This window comes from Perognathus longimembris, chromosome 7, assembly GCF_023159225.1.
Source record: "Perognathus longimembris pacificus isolate PPM17 chromosome 7, ASM2315922v1, whole genome shotgun sequence".
Taxonomy (NCBI): Eukaryota; Metazoa; Chordata; class Mammalia; order Rodentia; family Heteromyidae; genus Perognathus; species Perognathus longimembris.
In genome coordinates this window covers 14284151-14303944 of record NC_063167.1, presented here as the reverse complement: position 1 = coordinate 14303944, position 19794 = coordinate 14284151, and the positions used below count along the sequence as shown (strand labels likewise).

Here is a 19794-nt window from a genome sequence, read left to right as displayed (position 1 = left end):
TCGAAGCTACTTAGCTTTCTTCACGCAGAAAACACGGGATGAAGCTACTTTTTTTCTTTTTTCCTTTTCCCCTGTTGCTCAAATAAAATAGTGCTCTTTGCTCAAGCTCCCTCTCTCTCCTCCAGCAGTCCCAACGCCTAGCCAAAATCTGTTTTCTTCATTGTAACCTCAGCTTCACCGCAATTAATTTTTTTCCCCCTCTGGTCACAAGATAATTCCTGACGCCAGTGAGTCTGGAGGTCAGACGAACAGCAAATTGGGGAACAAGGCGGCACTAATTCCTTACAAGTTTCCCTTGAAAAATCTTTTGCTTAAAAAAAAAAAAAAAGAGGGAGAGAGAGAGAGAGGGAAAAAAAAGCTGTTTAGCATTTCAGGGATTTATGACCACGAAGGAGTTCTGGGTTCGAACCAGTGCTGGGCTAAAAGCTGGACTGGCAAAGGGGGGCAGGGGAGCTCCAGGATCTGGGACGCTGCCAGGAAAAGGCAAATTCTTAAAGTTAATGGTTTTAAGTGATTTTTTTTTTTTAAAGTCCTCGCTGCCGGAGAGGCCCGCCTCTCCCCGGTATCAGTTCTTCCTCATTCTTTGAATCCGCGGCTCCGCGGTCTCGGCGTCAGACCAGCAGGAGGAAGCCTGTTAGCAATTTAAGCGGGCCGTGAACGCCCAGGACTTGGGGGCGGGGCTTCGGCGGAGGGGCGAGGCCTCGGAGGGTCATTTGCATGAGGAGGGGCGTGTCGTCCGGGCAGGCTGTATAAAAGGCGGCGCAGCCGGGCGGGCACGCATTTCTAGCCTCTGTGTTTCTCTCCTCTCTTTCTCCGGGCGTCTCCAGCCTCGTTTTTTTCCCCCCTTCGAGATGAAGGCGTTGAGCCCGGTTCGCGGCTGCTACGAGGCGGTGTGCTGCTTGTCAGAAAGGAGTCTGGCCATCGCGCGGGGCCGTGGCAAGAGTCCTGCGGCCGAAGAGCCTCTGAGTCTCCTGGACGACATGAATCACTGCTACTCGCGCCTCAGGGAACTGGTGCCCGGAGTCCCGCGAGGCACTCAGCTTAGCCAGGTGGAAATCCTACAACGCGTTATCGACTACATCCTCGACCTCCAGGTGGTCCTCGCCGAGCCGGCCCCGGGACCCCCGGATGGGCCGCATCTCCCCATCCAGGTGCGCGTGGGAGCTGGGGCGGGGAGAAGAGGAGGGGCTGCGACGCTGCGGGTCTCCCACAACTCCCCCAGTGCCTCGTGTAACTCCTCTTATCCCCCTTTCGCAGACAGCTGAGCTTACTCCAGAACTGGTGATTTCCAACGACAAGCGGAGCTTCTGCCACTGACCCGCTGTCCTGCCACCACCAGGTGAGTTGTATTGCCTCGCAGAGGGGACAGAGCCGGCAGTTGGCAAATGGCTTTGCTGGGTTCCAGCTTCACCAGTGAGGAAAACCGGGGCCCAGAGAGGGACAGGCGACCCGTTTCCTGGGCACTGCAAATACATGGCAGAATCACTTTTCATGCAGTGGTGCCTAATTAAGCGCGCGTGGCCCCCGCGTTCCCCAAGTGGCCCCTGACCTGTCCAGGCGCGGATCTAACTACCTAAAAAAACCTTTTGTCTGGATCTCTGCCTTGCCCCCCAAATCCGCCCCCCCCCTCCAAACTAGTGTCACTTCCAGCGGGGAGGGTAGTGAGTGGAAGCTCCGCCTAGGGCCCTTTGGCGCCAACTGGGTGGAGGCAGTGTGGGGCGTGGGGCGCGGAGTTATCAGCTGGAGGTACAGACCGAGTTTCCTCCTCGGCGCCGGCCAGTCTGCGGACAGCCCCGGCCCGCCCCGGCCCGCCCCTGCGCACTGGCGGAAACTGATGGCTCTCGCTCTTTTCCTCCCTCCCCCCGCAGAACGCAGGTGCTGGCGCCCATTCCGTCACCTGGGACCCAGGGACCCTCTCCGGCCGGAAGCCCGAGGGCATGGATGAACCCCCAACCTCTCGCCTGCCCACATTACTTCCCCAAACCCCTGCCTCGAGGCTGGACCTGGCGCCGGGAGCGAAGGACTGTGAACTTGGGTGGCCTGAAGAGCCAGAGCTAGCGCTGGTCACCAGCTGGGCAACGTCACCCTGTCCCCACCCCAAGTTTTTAAAGACTATGTTGCAGAGAGTTGGGGGGGGTCTTGGGGGGAGGGGAGTGGCTGCTCTCCAAACTGCCAAGGCGGGGATATAGAGCTGGTTTTCTGGTCTGGAGAAAGGCTCTGCTGCCCTGATTATGAACTCTATAATAGAGTATATAGCTTTTGTACCTTTTTTGCAGGAAGGTGACTTTCTGTAATCGTGATGTATATTGAACTTTTTATAAAAGTTAACGTTTCGCATAATAAACGATTTTTTAAACACTTTGTATATGGTCTCATCAGGCAGTTTTCCATTCCTTAAGTGGCAGCGGTCTTTTTCACATGGTTGACTCCTGGGGAAGAGCCAGCTTGCTTTTTCCCTTAAAAGGGAGTTGAGAAGATTCCTCATCTGAAAGGGGGAGGGGTAGAATGGGATGGTAGTAAGGCTTCTCAGGATGGAAGCTCCCCTTTCTGTTGGGAGCATAGGAGTTGATGGTGTGGTCCTGCTGGGACAAACTCCCCCTGCACAAACTCATCTCCTGAGTTGGGGAGGACTTGGGTTTCTGGAGATTTATTACTGATGACTTTCCAGCAGGGATGTGGTGTTTAGGCATGGGTGGTGGCTGATAAGACCCATTTCAGAGATGAATAAATGGGGCATAACTGGGCCAGGTTTCAATTCCCTTGTGCATTGGTCTGGTTTCTTCCTGGTGTTCCCAAGTTGGGGAGAGAAGAGTAGAGAAAAGGATTTGTAAGCTGGCTGGGTAAGTACAGACATAGACCTTTCACAGGTTAAGCACAATGAGCCTGAGCTTGGGAATTTGAGGAAGAGTCCCCAAAGTCCCCATTCATGGTATTCCTGTGAATGACCTACGATTATGGGCAGGGTTTGGGTTTAGGACTGCCATTTAACCAGCCAAGCCTGGGAATGTGGGGGGAGGAGGCAAGACTGCAAGTAGCTCCCACTACTCTCCACCTGGTAGCTCCCCAGGTGGGCTATACCAGGCCCTGACTTCACTGGATTCCTGTTTATGATATGATCTCATCTGTGTGTTGGCTGGTGGCATGTGTTACTTTAGTATTTCATAAACAGTTCACCCTTCAGACCTAAACCCTTGTGAACTTTCTGAGGTGAACAGGGCCATGTGGAGGAGGCTCAACCTCTTGTCTTTGCTAACCATCCTTCCAGCCTGGCCAACGGTTCTTAGCCCCAGCCCCCTTAGGATCCTGGTCTTTTGGTCAATACACAACTTTCCCCAGTAGTAGCAGATCTCCAAAGTTCAGGAAGCCCTCAGACCCCCATGTGAGGAGGTCCTCACCCCAAAGCAAATGCTAGATTTCCCCTGAGGATACCTTGGATCGAGTATCAGGTGAAAACCTCTGGCCTGTCACACTGCTGGTTAAGAGATTGCTTCTCCTGAGCCTCAGTTTACACATCTGTAAAAGGAAGCTAATCTTGTAGAAAGAGTTCTGAGTAGCTATTAACTGCAACAGAGCAAGAGGTATGAACTCAAGTCTATACTTTTTCCCACACACACCACTGCTTTCTGCTGTCTCAGTAGCTGCAGAGGTAGGGAAGGAATGACAGCTGCTGCTCAACTGCCATGTGATTTGGGCCAAGCCACTTTACCTCCGCGAGCCTCTCATTGCCTCTGCCTCACTGACTGCCAGAACAGAAGATAATGATGGGAAACTTCTTTGGAGAATACACCACACACCTACAAGGTATTATTAAGCTAATTCCAAGGAAATTGCTTGTCAGGGCTCCCAGGGCTGAACCGTTCAGGTGGCTAGGACAAAAGCTTAGACCAGCATGCCAATCTATTAGTCATTTGAGAGTGAAAGCAATCTGGCCTTAGGTGGGAAAACTCTTGAGAGGGTAGTGTCTTGGGTCATCTTTTGGGAGGGTCTAAAGTTTCATTTTATCTTTTTCTCCCCCCACACCCACCCCAATCACCATTATAGCTTATCAAGATGGATATCTTTACTCCTGTTACTCAGAGAGGTTGAATAGATTGATCCTGTTGCCAGCAAGGAAGTGGCTGAGTGGGGTTTATAGGAAGGCCATTTTCCTCTGGTTTCAAAGCCCTTGTTCTCACCTTGACTTCAGACAAACTCTTTTTCCTGCCATTCCCTGAACAGGGTAGGTATTTGGTTCCCAGCTTTGGCCTAAAGGGCCAAGTCAGACCTGTGCCTTTGTGAAAATGGAAAATGATAGTACCTCCCTTCCTTGGTTTGTGATTCAGATAAGGGACAATGCTCTAAAACCACAAGACTCACTGTTAACAGAGTGTTACTGTGCTCATTCTGCATGGGAGCTTCCTATCAGCTCTGAAGCACAGATATTTGGGAGGCCTATCTACTTTGCAAAGAAAGAAAAAAAAGGGGCTAAGTCCAGCACAGGCGCACAATTCCCAAATGACAGAGCAAGGACTCAAATCCATGTTTGTGACACCATAAGTGGTGGAATGTGCAGGCCAATTAAAAGCTCTCTTAGCTGTGGGTGCGCAAGACGCCCTTCAATTATCCCTCTTCGCGGCATCATCGCCTCTCCTAGCCACCACTCTTTCCCCAGGCTGCACCCTAAAACCTCCTGTCGCTCTCCCGCAGCGATGCTTCCAGAGCTACCCACTCGCAGGCCTCGTGGGAGAGAACCGCTCCCAGCTCCGCGGCTCCTTGGCGCCGGGGCAGGGCGGAGCCTCGACCCACGTGGCCCAGAGCCAGACTGGGCGGAGCCTGGGGTCCCCGCCCCGCCCCCGGCCCCGGCCTCGCGCCCGCTCCCCGCCCTCCCTCCCCCGCCCTTCCCCTCCCGCGGGCCCTGGGGGCCGCTCGCAGGTGTTCGCTGGCGCCCGGATGTCTGAGCTCTGGCTCCGCTCTGGCTCCGGCTCCCTCCACAGCCTGCGGGCGGGGCTCGCAGCCCATCCGGAGCCTCGCGGCGCCCCCGCCGCTCTGCCAGCAGCGCGGCCTCCCGTTCCCAGCCTCCCGGCCTGGGGGGGCGCCCCCCGCCCGGCAGAGACGCTGACCCCGCCGCTCTCCCGCGGCCCCCAGCTGCGCCCGGCCTGGCTGCCGCAGCCTGGACGCGCCCCCACCCCGCTTCCTGCCTCGGCCAGGCGGGCCGCCTGGATCGCACCCCGTTCCTTCCTTCCTTCATTCTCTCGGGCCCCTCGCATTCCTCGAGCGCCTGCGACCTGCCCCGCGCCGGGCCCGCGCGACCTTGTGACAGCGGCCTCGGGCCCCCGGGCCGCTCCGGGAAGCCCTGCGGCACTGGGGGCGCAGCCTTTAATAGTTCTGTTATCTCTGTTAGGGGTCAGTCAGCGGCTAGGTGAAGGGGTCGCTGGCAAGTCCCAGAGGGTCAAAGTGTGGCCAGGATTGGGGTTCCATTAGCCCATAGAGGGTTTGAGCAGGGTTATGTGCAGAAATCAGAGCGGTAGTAGCCTGTGGCCGGGCTTAAATGGACAGGGTGTGGGCCTCAGCCTTGGGGGGCAACAGGGGACAGCGAGCCTCAGGGGAGTAGGTCACTTGACACTAGCATTTTAGCCACGTGCTGGTGGCTTGCCCCAGTAATCCTAGCTACTCAAGAGGCTGAGATCTGAGGATCAAAGTTTGTAGGGGGGGGGGGGGGGGGGGGGGAGCAGAACAGTCTTGTGAGACTAATCTCTAACCATCAAAAAGCCCCAAGTGGAGGTGTGGTTTGAATGGTGGAGGCTAGCCTTGAATGAAAAAGCCAATTAAAAATGCCCAAGTTCAAGCCCTAGTGAGTGCAATTTCCTCCCCGTCCCCCAGTATTTGAGGATGGCCTTTGATGAGCCCAAGGTAGAAGGAAGCTCTGTAGCTCTCCCTACCTGGGTGTGACTGGCCTCTCCCTCCAAGCTGGGTCCATCCAGCTGGGTGCCTCCTCTCTCCCCACCACCTACCCTACTGCTACTTAAGAGCCAGCTGGTTGCAGGCAGAAGCCCTTATTGGGCTTGTTGTCAAAGGGAGTACAGACTGGCAGTAATGTTGGCCAGGGTAGGGAACCACCCACTCCAAGAGCCACCCATGTTTAACAAGCAAGCTGATTCCCTTTCCTGTGTCAGGGATAGAAGGCCCTTAGAAATCACACCTGTGGTCCAGAGAGGGTAGGACCCTGATCTGGGACCCAAAGCAAAACAAGACTCTTGAGCTGGGTACGGTGGCCCATGCCTGTAATTCAGGCACTTGAGGGCTGAGGCAGAAGGATCAAGAATTCAAGCCACCACTCAGGCCTGTGATCCTAGCTACTCAAGAGGCTGAGATTGGAGGATCTCAGTCCAGGCAGGAAAGTCCTTGAGATTCTTATTTCTAGTTAACCAGTAGGAGAAAAAAAAAAAAAAAAGCTGGAAATGAAGCTGTGGCTCAAGTGGTAGAGCATCTAGCCTTGAGCAAAATAATTCTCAAGTTCAAGCCCTAGGACCAGCTCAAAAGAAAAAAAAGGTCAAGACTGGAACCCAAACCTTCTAGTTTCAGGTTGTTTCCCTAATCTGAGCATGGGCTATTTCTCTTTCCTATTTTAGAGACAGGCAGCAAACCCAGGAGACTGAAGACCTCACATACAGGTCTCACCAAGGGACTGGAGTCCCAGGGGCCACTAAATAGCACAGCCTCCCACCCTGAGGCTGGAAAAGGGCAGCCAGAGATGTGGCCTCCCTAGAGTCTTGTCTCCTGGGAGGGCCTATCTGCCTCTCACCCTCAACATTCACCAAATGGGCCAAGGGTGGCCGGCCACATGTGATGGAAGCTGGGGAGAGAGAGAGATGGCATAAGAACTGCTGGGGAAAAGCTTAGCTGGGTTCTTACAGAAGCATATGGAACTCATTACCCTAAGTCAAGGTGGTTGCTGGCCAGCTGGCAGTGGGTGGGTTTGGGGCTAAAAGTGTGCGTTGTAGAGCAATGGGGGCACTGGAGGCCCTGCAGTGTCCCCAGAATAACCCACTCACTCTCAGTGATCTTGGTTCTCGCTAACCGCGTTTTGTTTCCAGTCTCTGCTGGATATTTCTAGCAGCCAAAAAAGGATTCAGCACATGCCTGTGTACTGAGCCACCATAAGTTTTGCAGAGAAGAAAGAAGGATTTGGGGAATATCAGGGCCAACACCCGCTCCCTTCTCCCATTAGGTCCTGAGGCCTGGCAGGTCTGAAGGTGGTCCAGATGGATAATGTGTTGAATCAGCATGTAAGGTTATGGCTTCTGTCTAGGGTCCATCCAGGTGGGTGGGTGAGGGGCTTCTCTTCATGATGGTCCCCCATCCTGTCCATCTCCTTTCTTGCTACAGGATTCCTCTCCATATCGTACAAGGAGAGCAGCAAGACAGTGCCCAGGAGAGGCCCTTTGCCAAGCAGCAGCATTTCACAGTCTCCATGGTAGCAGGGTGGGGAGAAGAGCTGCTTCCATTTTACATCCTCCTCCCTTTTCCCTTATGAGGCTCACCAGTGTTACAGGACCTTCCGAAGATTACCTGGAGAAACTGTCAGAGCAAAGGTCTCCACCTTTAGTGCTTTTGCTGTCTGCAACAAAAGCCGGTTCAAGTTGGAGGATGTAGGTCAGTGTTAGAGCATTTGCCTAGAGTATGCAAAGTCCCTGACTTTCATGGCCAGCACTAGCAAGGAGAAAGAAAAGATAAATCCACTTAAGACTTTACAAGCCGATGCATCCTACAGACTTGGCCTCTGCCAGGCACAGTAGCTCTTCAGGAACTTTCCCTTTGAGAGTCTGGAAACCCCAGGGGTATTTTTGTTTAGTTTAGTTTTTCCAGTCATGGGGCTTGAACTCTGGGCCTGGGTTCAGTCCCAGAGCTTTCTTTGCACAAAACTAGTGCTCTAGCACTTGAGCAATAGCTCTACTTCCAGCTTTTTAGTGATTAATTGGAGATAAGAGACTCATGAGCCCGCACTGGTGGCTCACACCTATAATCCTAGCCACTATCATGATTCAAAGCCAGCCCTGGCAATGCCTTTAAAATTCTTATCTCCAATTAACCACCAGAAAACCGGAAGTAGTGCTATGACTCAAAGTAGTAGAGCATTAGCAATGAGCTGAAAAGCTCAGGGACAGTACCTAGGGTTCAAGCCCCATGACTGACCAAAAAAATAAATAAATAAAAAGAGGGGCTGGGAATATGGCCTAGTGGCAAGAGTGCTTGCCTCGTATACATGAAGCCCTGGGTTCGATTCCACAGCACCATATATATAGAAAACGGCCAGAAGTGGCGCTGTGGCTCAAGAGGCAGAGTGCTAGCCTTGAGCAAAAAGAAGCCAGGGACAGTGCTCAGGCCCTGAGTCCAAGGCCCAGGACTGGCCAAAAAAATAAAAATAAATGAATAAATAAAAAATAAAAAGACTCATGAGTTGGGCACCAGTGGTTTACACCTGTGATCCTAGCTACTCAGGAAACTGATACCTGAGGATCACAGTTCAAAGCTAGCCTGGACAGGAAAGTCCGTGAAACACTTATCTCCCATAAATCACAGAAAAAGGTGGAAGTGACACTGTGGCTCAAGTGGTAGAGTGCTAAACTTGAACAAAAAGGAACACCAGGGCGGGGGATGTGGCTCAGTGGTAGAGTTCTTGCATGCAGCCTAGGGTTCCATTCCTCAGTACCACATAAACAGAAAAGGCCAAAAGTGGCACTGTGGCTCAAGCTGTACAGTTCTCGCCTTGAGCCCTGGGACAGTACCCCCAGGCCCTGAGTTCAATTCCCAGGACAGGCAAAAACAAAACAAACAACAACAATAAAAAAAAAAAAAAACCTCATAGACTTTCCTAGTTGACTTTGAACAACTCTCCTCCTCAACCATCTGAGTAGCTAGGATTAGAGACCTGAGCCACCAGTGCCTGGTGAATTCCAGTTTTGACCTTTATCAGCTGTCTCATCACAGGTAAGTATTCATCCTCTCTGAGCTTCGATTGATTGATGTGATGATGAAATTAGATACCATCTGTAAAGCTCCTGACACTTGGTAGGCCCTGGGTGACCCCCAGCTGGGGGTTTGCCAGGCTAGGTGTCAGATTCCTAAGGAAATTCCTTTTGGTATTTCTAGGATGGCAGTGCCATTGACAGAATGCAATCACAGCTTCCCAGGACTCCTGCCCAATGTTCATAAGCCTCACAGCCCTTTCCCCACGCGCAGGACTAGACACAGCTGTAGCTCAGCTCCTCCACGCAGAGCTTGAGCACCTAGCTAGACTCCGTCACTCACTGAGCCTGTGGCTCCTCCCTGCCAATGCTATGGGAACCTGGAACCTGTCCATGGAGGCTTGGTAAGGCTTCGGTGATGGGCTGGATAGAAGGTATCTAGAATCCTGGCAGTACATGTAATTGGCACTACTATGCCCATTTCATAGCTAGAGAAACTGCATCCCAAGTGGAGAAGCAACAGACCAGGTCACATGGAGAATGAGGATACAAAGCAACATCTTTATATTTCTGGCCAGTGCCTGGCTACTAGGTTCTCCTGATTGTGATCTGGTATGATTCTGGGACAAGCATAATTTCAGCTGACAGAGAGACAGAGCTTCAGATCTTGTGGGCTGGTCCAGGCTCTCTGCTGAAACTGCTTGACTGAAGAGGACAGGAGTTGGCGGACAGGGAGTGTGGACCAGTGGGCAGGGAAACTGGAGGGCAGAGGAGGGGAGTGGCAGCTTTGTCATGGGACAAACTCCCTTTCAAATCCTGTGCTGGCTTCTTCTTGGCTGGGGTAACCAGCTCCTGTCTCCTAAGGTTGTAGTAGGAATTAAATAAGATGGCAGAGATAGAGTGTCTAGCACACAGAAGCCACTCACAATTGGCAGCCCCATACCATCTTATCAGGAGCAAGTCCTGGGGGGGGGGCACCTGTTTCATTGTTGTCACCTTGGGGTGCAAGCCTGTAAACTCCCAGTTGAACAAGTAAGGAATAATACAGATGTCCTAATACTTGGGTGTTGAAATGCCCATGTCCATGCTTTTCTTCTTACTAGACGTGTAATCTAGACATGTAAACATGGACACAGAAAAATAAAGTGGCAAAAAGAGAGTATCTCGCAGATAGTTGTGGGACTAATTAACATAGGGAACTCTTAGTTTAGTGCTTGGCTCATAAGAAGTCTCCAAAGCGAATTGTCATTCATCACCTCACATAACAGAAGTTTATTTTCTCGTGCGTTCTATGGCCATCTGCGTCTTCATGTAAAACCATGAGGTCTCCTTTTTATTTTTATTTTGGGCAAAATTGACACTTCAGGAAGATGTACAGATTTTTATCACATGGCTTTATGAGGCTCGGCAGTGGGCCAGCATCACGCAGCCACACATGTGCCTGCAGGAACACACACGCCCTCGAACACACACACACACGCACACACACACACACACACACACACACACACCCTCCTAAATGGGCTGGAATGGGAAGAGCACCTGCCCGCTCTCCACTCCACTTCCCATGCTCCATGAAGCGAGGAAGGACGATGGCAGCCACTGCTAAGCACCAGCTGCCGCTGTTCTTTGGCAAAGCTGCCCTAGAAGATGGTCTTGGCCCCCAGCTCTTAGCAGGATGGTCAGAGGCCCAGCTCTGACTCTGTCCTTCCAGGTGGGGCAACTTTGAGCACATAGCTTCCTTGGGCCCTCTGCTTTCTCCTCTGGGAAAAGGGATGTGCCATTTCTACCTTTGGGGCTCTTGGGAAGTCATAGAAAGGACCTGGTACAGAGTTGTTTCTCTATTACCAAGAGCTCTTAGAAGCTCTTCTTCTCGGGGCTGGGGTTATGGCCTAGTGGCCATACATGAGTGGTATACATGAGGCCCTGGGTTCAATTCCCCAGCACCACATATACAGAAAATGGCCAGAAGTGGCGCTGTGGCTCAAGTGGTAGAGTGCTAGCCTTGAGCAAAAAGAAGCCAGGGACAGTGCTCAGGCCCTGAGTCCAAGCCCCAGGACTGGCGCCCCCCCAAAAAAAGCTCTTCTTCTCACTCAGTAAAAATTATTTTAGTGCTGGTAGCTCATGCCTGTAATCCCAGCTACTCAGGAGGCTGAGATCCAGAGGACTGCCCATCTAGGCAGGAAAAGAAAAAAAGCCTAGAGAGAGTGAAGCCCTTGAAGAAGAAGGCAGTGACCAGACAAGAATTTATTTATTTATTTACTTGCCAGTACTGGGGCTTGAACTAGGGCCTGAGCCACAGTCCCTGGCTTCCTTTTTTGCTCAAGGCTAGCACTCTACCACTTGAGCCAAGCACCACTTCTGGCTTTTTCTGTGTATGTGGTACTGAGGAATGGAACCCAGGGCTTCATGCAGGCTAGGCAAGCACTCTGCCACTAAGCCACATTCCCAGCCCCCTAAACAAGATTTTAACATGGGTGACAGATATCTGAGTCTTTTCACTGTTGTGGATTTGTTTCTACTTGGCACAGCAGGGTAGATTTTTCTAGAACAATGGCCCACTAGAACAGGGCTCACTAAAGTTCTGCCTCCTTCACAAACCTTCCTTTAATTTCCATAGCACCAAAGATTGGACCTGCACACATACCACGTGCTCCTCAGATTACCCGTTACATCCTCCAACTCAGTGTAAGCCCTAGGAGACCGGGCTGTGAGGCAGTGGTTTTTCTATTTCATCCTTCATAAACCTTTCTCAGACCCCAAGTCATAGGTGAGACAGCCAAGGCCCAGAGAGCAGAAGGAACAGGGTGGCGGAGCCAGTCCTACATTGCAAGACATGACACAAATCCTCTTGAGCTCCCTGCTCTCTGAGCACCTTCTCCCACTTTGCTAGATGACGAAACTTGAGGCTGAGGTAGTTACAATAACTTGCCTGTCACAGGACAGTGAGGGACAGAATCATGATTGGGTCAAGGCTGGCCCACTCCCAGTGCATGCTTCTTGTTTAGCTTTGCTGTCTGGGAGCCTCAGGCTTGCTCCAGTGGCCTCAGGGATTCCCTGCCGTGGCAGTGTGGTACCCACCTGGAGCAAGGAGGAGGAGTTACCAAGTCTGACCCTGGTACCCAATTCTGTCAGCCCTAGCAGCTGGGGTCAGGGGGTTCACAGAGCAGGACACACAAGGCTCCTATTGCAGCAGTGATCTTCATAGAGTCCCCCGCCCCCTAATGCCCATTGTCTCCCCAGGAGACAATACAGATAAAGGACCCAGCCTAGTGGGCTGCCTGCATCAATCTGTAACCATGGAAACTGCTCAGGAGACAATTCCAGAGCCCTCCCTGCCTCCCCCCTCCCGTCCTGCAGCTGTGGCAGCTCCAGGAACCCAGCCTCCAGCAGGAGAGGAATTGCTGATAATTGCCCCCCCCCCCCACTAATGCCACCAAATGGGACACAGCTGGGTCCCCTCAACATGCACCCCGCACCCTCCCTATTGAGGACCTGATGTTGGTTAAAGGGGCTGGGGTGGGTTTAAGGGTTAAGCATTGTGAGTAGGCCTCTTGAGCTTCCACACTGGTGAGAAATGTCCTTGATCCCAGGGCTGGGCACCCGGCAAACAAAGAGCTCCGCAGAGTTCTTGGAAGGGCAGTCAGGCAGGCTCTTGGGATGGGCTTAGGCTCAGCATGAGACTCCCCTCTGGTGGCCAGTTGCTGCAATTGTCAGCTGTGGCTTTGGAGAAAAGAATTCTTTTTTTTCTTCCCACTGGGTTTATTATCATATATTAATTGCACGATGTCAAGGGTTTCATTGTGCTATTTCCATGTATGCATATATTTGGTCATAGTCACCCCTTCTATTATTCTTTATTATCCCCCTCCTCCCTCCCAACTTGTTTGTAGTCTTGCATTTTTTTCAAATGGGTTTATGACCTTTTCAAACATACCTACAACATACTTCAGTCATATTCTGCGCCTCCCCCTCTCTTTTCTTGAAAGTTCCCCTCCCCAAATCATCCTCCATTTATTTTCTGTAGATCTAGCTTCCACATATGAGAGAAAACATGGCTGTCTGGGACTGGTTTATTTCACTTGTCCTTATTATTTGCAGTCCATCCATTTTCCTGTAAATGACATCATTCCATTCTTCTTTATGGCTGAATAATACTCTATGGGGTATATACCCACCATACTTCCTTTATCCATTCATGTGTGGTCTGTCAGCTAGGCTGATTCCACCACGTGGCTGTTATGAGCATTGCTGATTGTGAATGTGTGTGTGTTTGTGTGTGTGTATCTATTTTGTACATTGACTTGGATTCCTTCAGATATATGTCCAGGAGTTGGGGAACAGGATCATATGGAAGGCTGGAAGGTATATCTTTAGTTGTCCGAGGAACTTCCATGCATAGTGATTGAAAACAAACAAAATCTTTCCGAGTATCTATCTTTCGTGCTATACTTAAAGCTTCAGAGCATACTCAGAGAGCAGAGTGGCTGTGAGGCTGAGCCCAAGAGCGCTAATTTGAAATCCCCCTATGGGGCTGGGAATGTGGCTTAGTGGTAGAGTGCTTGCCAAGCATGTGTGAAGCCCTGGGTTCGATTCCTCAGCACCACATAAACAGAAAGAGCCGGAAGTGGTGCTGTGGCTCAAGTGGTAGAGTGCTAGCCTTGGGTGAAGGAAGCCAGGGACAGTGCTCAGGCCCTGAGTTCAAGCCCCAGGACTGGCAAAAAAATAAAAAACAAAAACCTTGCCTCTCCCTCACCTGCCAGTCCTTAGACTGTTTGCCTTTTGGTGCATCAACGAGACTCACAGGCTTCAGTTTCTTCATCTATAAGCTGGGGCATCTTCACAGGGCTGTTCTAGGGATCTACAGAGTATATGCACTTGCTCTGCTAAAGGTAGAGCAGCCTGTAACCAAAGTGCTTGGTACCTACCAGATATAATTTGGATTTTTTAATTTTTTTTGTTAGTCCTGGGTCTTGAGCTCAGGGCCTGGACACTGTCCCTTGCTTCCTTTCGCTCAAGACTAGCATTCTACCACTTGAGCCACAGCACCACTTCTGGCTTTTTCTGTTTATGTGGTACTGAGGAATCGAACCTAGGGCTTGATGCAGGCTAGGCAAGCACTCTACCACTAGGCCACATTCCCAGCCCCTCATTTGGATTTTTTAACATTGGGTTCCCACCACTGCATCCCTCCTTCTCTTCCTATTTCTCCTCCTTCTCCCCCCATCCTCTTTTTCTTTCTTTCTTTTTTCTTTTCTTTTTTTTTTTGGCCAGTCCTGGGCCTTGGACTCAGGGCCTGAGCACTGTCCCTGGCTTCTTTTTGCTCAAGGTTAGCACTCTGCCACTGAGCCACAGCGCCCCTTCTGGCCGTTTTCTATATATGTGGTGCTGGGGAATTGAACCCAGGGCTTCATGTATAGGAGGCAAGCACTCGTGCCACTAGGCCATATCCCCAGCCCCCGCCCCCTTTTTTACACAGAAAATCACTAGATAGGTCAGATTGGCTTCATACCACTGTGTAGCCCAGGTTGGCCTCAAACTCCAACTCCTTCGGCCGCAGTTTCCCTAGCACTGGGATTACAAGAGTGTAACACCATGCCTGACTATGTCTTGGATTTCAGATATGGGCATATTTGATTACACATGAGATATCTTGGTGGTGAGACACAAAACTCATTCGTGTTCCATACCTTATACATATCATCTGATGGTAATTTTACACAATATTTTTAGGAAGTTGTTTGCCTGACAACAAACCCAGGTTTGTTTGTGTTTTTTTCCCAGTCCTGGGACTTGAACTCAGGGCCTGAGGACTGTCCCTGGCTTCTTTTTTTTTTTTTTTTTTTTTTTTTGGCCAGTCCTGGGCCTTGGACTCAGGGCCTGAGCACTGTCCCTGGCTTCTTCCCGCTCAAGGCTAGCACTCTGCCACTTGAGCCACAGCGCCGCTTCTGACCGTTCTCTGTATATGTGGTGCTGGGGAATCGAACCTAGGGCCTCGTGTATCCGAGGCAGGCACTCTTGCCACTAGGCTATATCCCCAGCCCCTGTCCCTGGCTTCTTTTTGCTCAAGGCTAGCACTCTACCACTTAAGCCACGGTGCCACTTCAGCTTTTTCTATATATGTGGTGCTGAGGAAACAAACCCAGGGCTTCATGTATACGAGGCCAGCGCTTTACCACTAGGCCATATTCCTAGCCCCCAAACCCAGGTTCTTGCACCTGCCAGGCAAGTGTCCTGTGTTGAGCTATTCGCCATCCCCACCTCAGACTTGTGTTTTGACTAGGACCCATCACATGAGGTCAGATGTGGATTTTTCTACTTGTGGTATTATGTCAGTCCTCCAAAAGTTTTGGGTTTTGTTGATACTGTGCAGTGTTAAAGCACTCACCCTGAATAGGTGAGACCCTGTGTTTGACTTCCAGCATTAAAAAAATATTTTGGATTTCTGAGCCTGTTGGATTTCAGACACTCAGTGATTTTCATTTTTTATGTAAAAAGAACACAAGATAGGGGCAGGCTAGAAGTTGAGAAGTATGCTTCTTTCTCTCTGAACTTGGAGATGGAGGGACATGCTAATTCCAGCCTCTATAATGACCTCTCTGGACTTCCAGGACCCCCACGCAGCATTTTCCCCCATGCAGCATCACAGACACTCTGATAGTGGGCAGAGATGTTCTAGGGAAGGAACTGTGTGATCTATAAGATGGTCAGGTGTGAGCTTTAGAGACATCCCTTAGGGACAGGAGGAAATAAACTAAGAATTCCACAGACTGCCCGAAGCCTCTACTGAGACTTAGACCCCACAGGTCCTCTTTTCATGTGGGGCCACCTTCCCAGGACTCAACACCCGTGCAAATGATCTCTAGAGTCTGGAAACATCTAGAAGGAACTTGTCTAAAAGGGTACCTTGGCCGCAGCAGGGCTGCATCCTTCACAGCCTGGTTCTTCTCCAAGTCTACAAGGAGTTACCTAGGTGATGATGAGAAGGTCGCCCACCACAGCGGCTTTGGCAGCTGCCGCAGGTCACCTCTAGGTGGCAGACTTCACCTTCCAGGGGTGGGGGAGACTTTTTTCTTTTTTTCTTACCTTCAAAGAGTCCTTTGGATATTTGTAAGAAATATAAAGGCCATAGGAACTTACCAACACAGACAGATGGTCCTGGAGGGCCAACACAAAGTCTGTGAGAAACATGTGTGTCAGTCCTGTCATGTGCTCAGTGAAGTCTCAGTTCTTCTGACTTGAGGGCCAGATATTCCCCATCCCTGTGGGAGATGAGCAAGGAAAGGGCATTACCTGGCATAACAGGGCTTTATCACGGGCCAAGCCCACCCAATAAGAGCATTAACTGAGGTGACAGTCTCCCCATCAGCACTGCCCCCATTTTACACTTGGGGAAACCAAGGCTCCGAGGCTCTTGATTGGTGTCACACAGATAGGAAGGCACAGAGGACAGCTGGTTTCTTTGAGGCTCATTTTCCTCATCTGTAAAATGAGACTGACCGAGTCCTGGCAAGCACTGGTTCACATCTGTCCCTGTATGACTGCTGAGACTGGAAGACACATATATTGTCCCCTCCCCCACTTTTTTTTCTCAGCCGTGGGGCTTGAACTCAGAAACTGGGTGCTGTCTCTGAGCTTTTTCACTCAAGGCCAGCACTCTACCACTTTGAGCCACATTGCCACTTCCAGTTTTCTGGTGGTTAATTGGAGATAAGAGTCTACCTGATTGGCCAAGTGCCTGTAATCTCTTATTCCCAGTTAGTTCCAGAAAAAGCTGCAAGTGGCACTGTGGCTCCAGCGGTAAAGCACTAGCCTTCAGCAAAAAATGAGGTCAGGGACAGCACCCAAGCCCCAGAGTTCAAGCCCTAGAACTGGAAAAAAAAAAAGAAGAAAAGGTTGGGCTGGGAATATGGCCTAGTGGGTAGAGTGCTTGCCTTGGATACATGAAGCCCTGGGTTCGATTCCTCAGCACCACATATATAGAAAAAGCCAGAAAGTGGCACTGTGGCTCAAGTGGTAGAGTGCTAGCCTTGAGCCCCCCCCCCAAAAAAAAATCCAGGGACAGTGCTCAGGCCCTGAGTTCAAGCCCCAGGACTGGCCAAAAAAAAAAAAGTCTCATGGACGTTCCTGCCCATGCTGTCTTTGAACTGTGATCCTGAGATCTCAGCCTCCTGAATATCTAGGATTACAGGGATGAGCCACCAGCACCCAGCCATATATGTAGCCTTTTGTGTCTACTTTCTTCCACATTTTCAAGGTTTGTAATGTTTTTAAGAGTCATCTGTGTTGTAGCATATGCTAACCCTTTTCTTTTTTACATCTGAATAATATTCTGTTGCATGGAAGTACTTCCTTTTGTTTATCCACTCATTAGATGATGGGCATTTGGGTTATGTCTACATCTTGATTATGGTAATTCTGCTATAAATATTTGTGTGCACAGCTTTGTGTGGATGTATGATCTCAGTTCTCTTGGGTCTATACATAGGAGTGAAGTTGATGGTTCCTAAGATATCTCTGCAACTTGAGAAACTGCCAAACAGCTCTCCAATGCAGCTACAACAATACACATTCCCACAGTGATGGGTGGGGTTTTAGTTCTTCTACATCCTGGCTACTGTCCATCTACTGTGTTAGAGCCAGTCCAGTAAGTGGGAAGCAGGGAGTTTGCTGTGGTTTTATCATCTCCTCACGTCCAACATCTCGTGCTCTTATTGGCCTCTGTGTATCTCTCCTGGAAAACTCTCCATATGAGCATTGGCTTTCTTTTTCTTTTTAGGTCTGAGACTGGGACTTGAATTCAGTACCTGATGCTTTTGCTCATTGGCTGGTGCTCTACCAACTGAGTCACACTTCCAAACCCATGTTAGTGCTTTAAAAAAAAAATTCTAGTCCTGGGGCTTGAACTTAGGGCCTGGGCACCCTATCACTTGAGTCACAGCTCCACTTCTGGCTTTTTTGATGGTTAATTGGAGATAAAGTTCTCACAGATTTTCCTGCCCGAGCTGGTTTTGAACCGTGGTTTTCAGCTTTCCTAAGTAGGAAGGATTACAGGTGTGAGCCACTGGTGCCCAGCTGGCTTTCTTAATAATGTTCACACAATATGTTCATATCTCATCTCACAATAACCTATGGAACACTCACAAATGGCCTCTGTTTCTCAGCTACAGGAACCAAATAGCTCAGATCAGGTATTTTCAAGAGCAGAAAATTTAAGAAGCGCTAAGATTTGGGATTTAAAATATTTAACAGTCAGGGCTGGGAATATGGCCTAGTGGCAAGAGTGCTTGCCTCGTATACATGAAGCCCTAGGTTCGATTCCTCAGCGCCACATATATAGAAAAGGCCAGAAGTGGCGCTGTGACTCAAGTTGGCAGAGTGCTAGCCTTGCGCAAAAAAAAAAAAAAAAAAAGAAAAAGAAGAAGAAGAAGCCAGGGACAGTGCTGAGGCCCCTGAGTTCAAGCTCCAGGACTGGCAAAAAAAAAAAATAAAAAAAATTAACGGTCATTTACATAGAACCTTCTGTGCACTAAGTCACTGTTGGAAAATTCATGAGCCCCATATTACAGCAGTTTCCCAGTAAAAATGTTATTATCAAGCCTGGCACTGGTGCCTCACGCCTGTAATCCTAGCTACTCCAGGAACTGAGATCTGAGGATCATAATTCCAAGCAAGCATGAGCAGAAAAGTCCATTAGACTCATCTCCAATTAACCACAAAACGCCAGAAGTAGACATGTGGCTCAAGTGGTAGAGTACTAGTGTTGAGCACAAAAGCTCAGGAATGGAGCCCAGGCCCAGAGTTCAAACCCCAGGACAGGCAAAAAACAACAACAACAACGTTATTTTCATTAATAGTAGTTCCCTGAAATAGCTATGTTTTCTTTCCTTCATTTCTTTCATGAAGCTAGGTTCAAACCCAGGGACTTGCACATGCAAGGCAGGTGCTCTACCACCAAGGTATTAGTCACAGATCAACTCTTTAGATCTTTGACCCAGGCTGTACTTGGGGCTTCGTGACTGATCAGCTCTGTGGACTCTGATGGGTTAACTTCCCATGAAAATGTTTCCTCATTGGAAAATAATCTTCAGTGTCCCTAACCTGTCCAGTTCTGAGTGCCCTCATTCTGCCTCCAACAGTTGTCTGGAGCCCTGGAGCCCCTGGTTGACTGGCAGAATAATTTTTCCTCCCCAAGGCTTCCTTGTCTATACTAACTCAGTGACTTTGGCATCAGAGATCTGTGTCCAGCTCCAGACTTCATCTTTAGCCAGCCTTTGGTCAAGTTCCTTTACATGTCTCAGCCTCCGGTTCCTCATCCATTCAAATTGTATTGTAGTCGTTGGGAGGTTTCAACAGATTAATGCATATAGTGCTGCGCGGGGCTAGAGGGCTTGCCTAGCACATGCTAAGTCCTGGGACCCAGCCCTAGCACCAAAATAAATACAGGGCAACTAAAGTAAACAGCTGGGTGTTACGTGAAGTAACTACTATGTGCCTGGCCTTCTTCCTGAGTCCCCACAGTGACTCATTTCTGCCATTTTCATTTCAAAGATGAGAAAATTGAGGCTCAGAGAGGTGCAGCAACTGGACTGAGATCAGGCAAGGAATGAATAGAGCAAGGAACAGGCCCAAGGAGACAGGCTTTAGATCTGGGCCCACACCTCTTATAGGAATTCATAGGTTCCCAGGCAGTGAAACTCCAAAGTCAGCCCCAGCTGCCCGAAACTGAACCACAGAGAGCTGGCTCTCAGCCCCCTTCCGCTGGCTCCCTTCTTTCCTCCCAGCCCCACCCTGCCACCCCCATTTCCCTCCCTGGCCTTGGGGCCCTGCTTCTTCTCCAAACCTGCTC

At 50.2% G+C, this 19794-nt stretch overlaps 1 protein-coding gene across 1 annotated transcript; it reads left to right on the top strand.

Annotated features, from left to right (window-relative positions):
• The first annotated feature begins 773 nt into the window (after nucleotides 1-773).
• Nucleotides 774-2365, top strand: Id3 (inhibitor of DNA binding 3, HLH protein). The gene is made up of 3 exons (XM_048350496.1): nucleotides 774-1151; nucleotides 1258-1339; nucleotides 1869-2365. The coding sequence occupies exons 1-2, from the start codon at nucleotides 852-854 to the stop codon at nucleotides 1315-1317; spliced, it is 360 nt and encodes a 119-aa protein (XP_048206453.1). The 5' UTR covers nucleotides 774-851; the 3' UTR covers nucleotides 1318-1339; nucleotides 1869-2365.
• The last annotated feature ends 17429 nt before the right edge of the window (nucleotides 2366-19794 follow it).

What these genes read in the sequence shown, in the direction of transcription:
- Id3 (XM_048350496.1), top strand. Translation starts at nt 852, where the DNA reads ATGAAGGCGTTGAGCCCGGTTCGCGGCTGCTACGAGGCGGTGTGCTGC. An exon ending in GGCCGCATCTCCCCATCCAG is followed by an intron (nt 1,152 to 1,257) that starts GTGCGCGTGGGA and finishes CCCCTTTCGCAG; the next exon opens with ACAGCTGAGCTTACTCCAGA.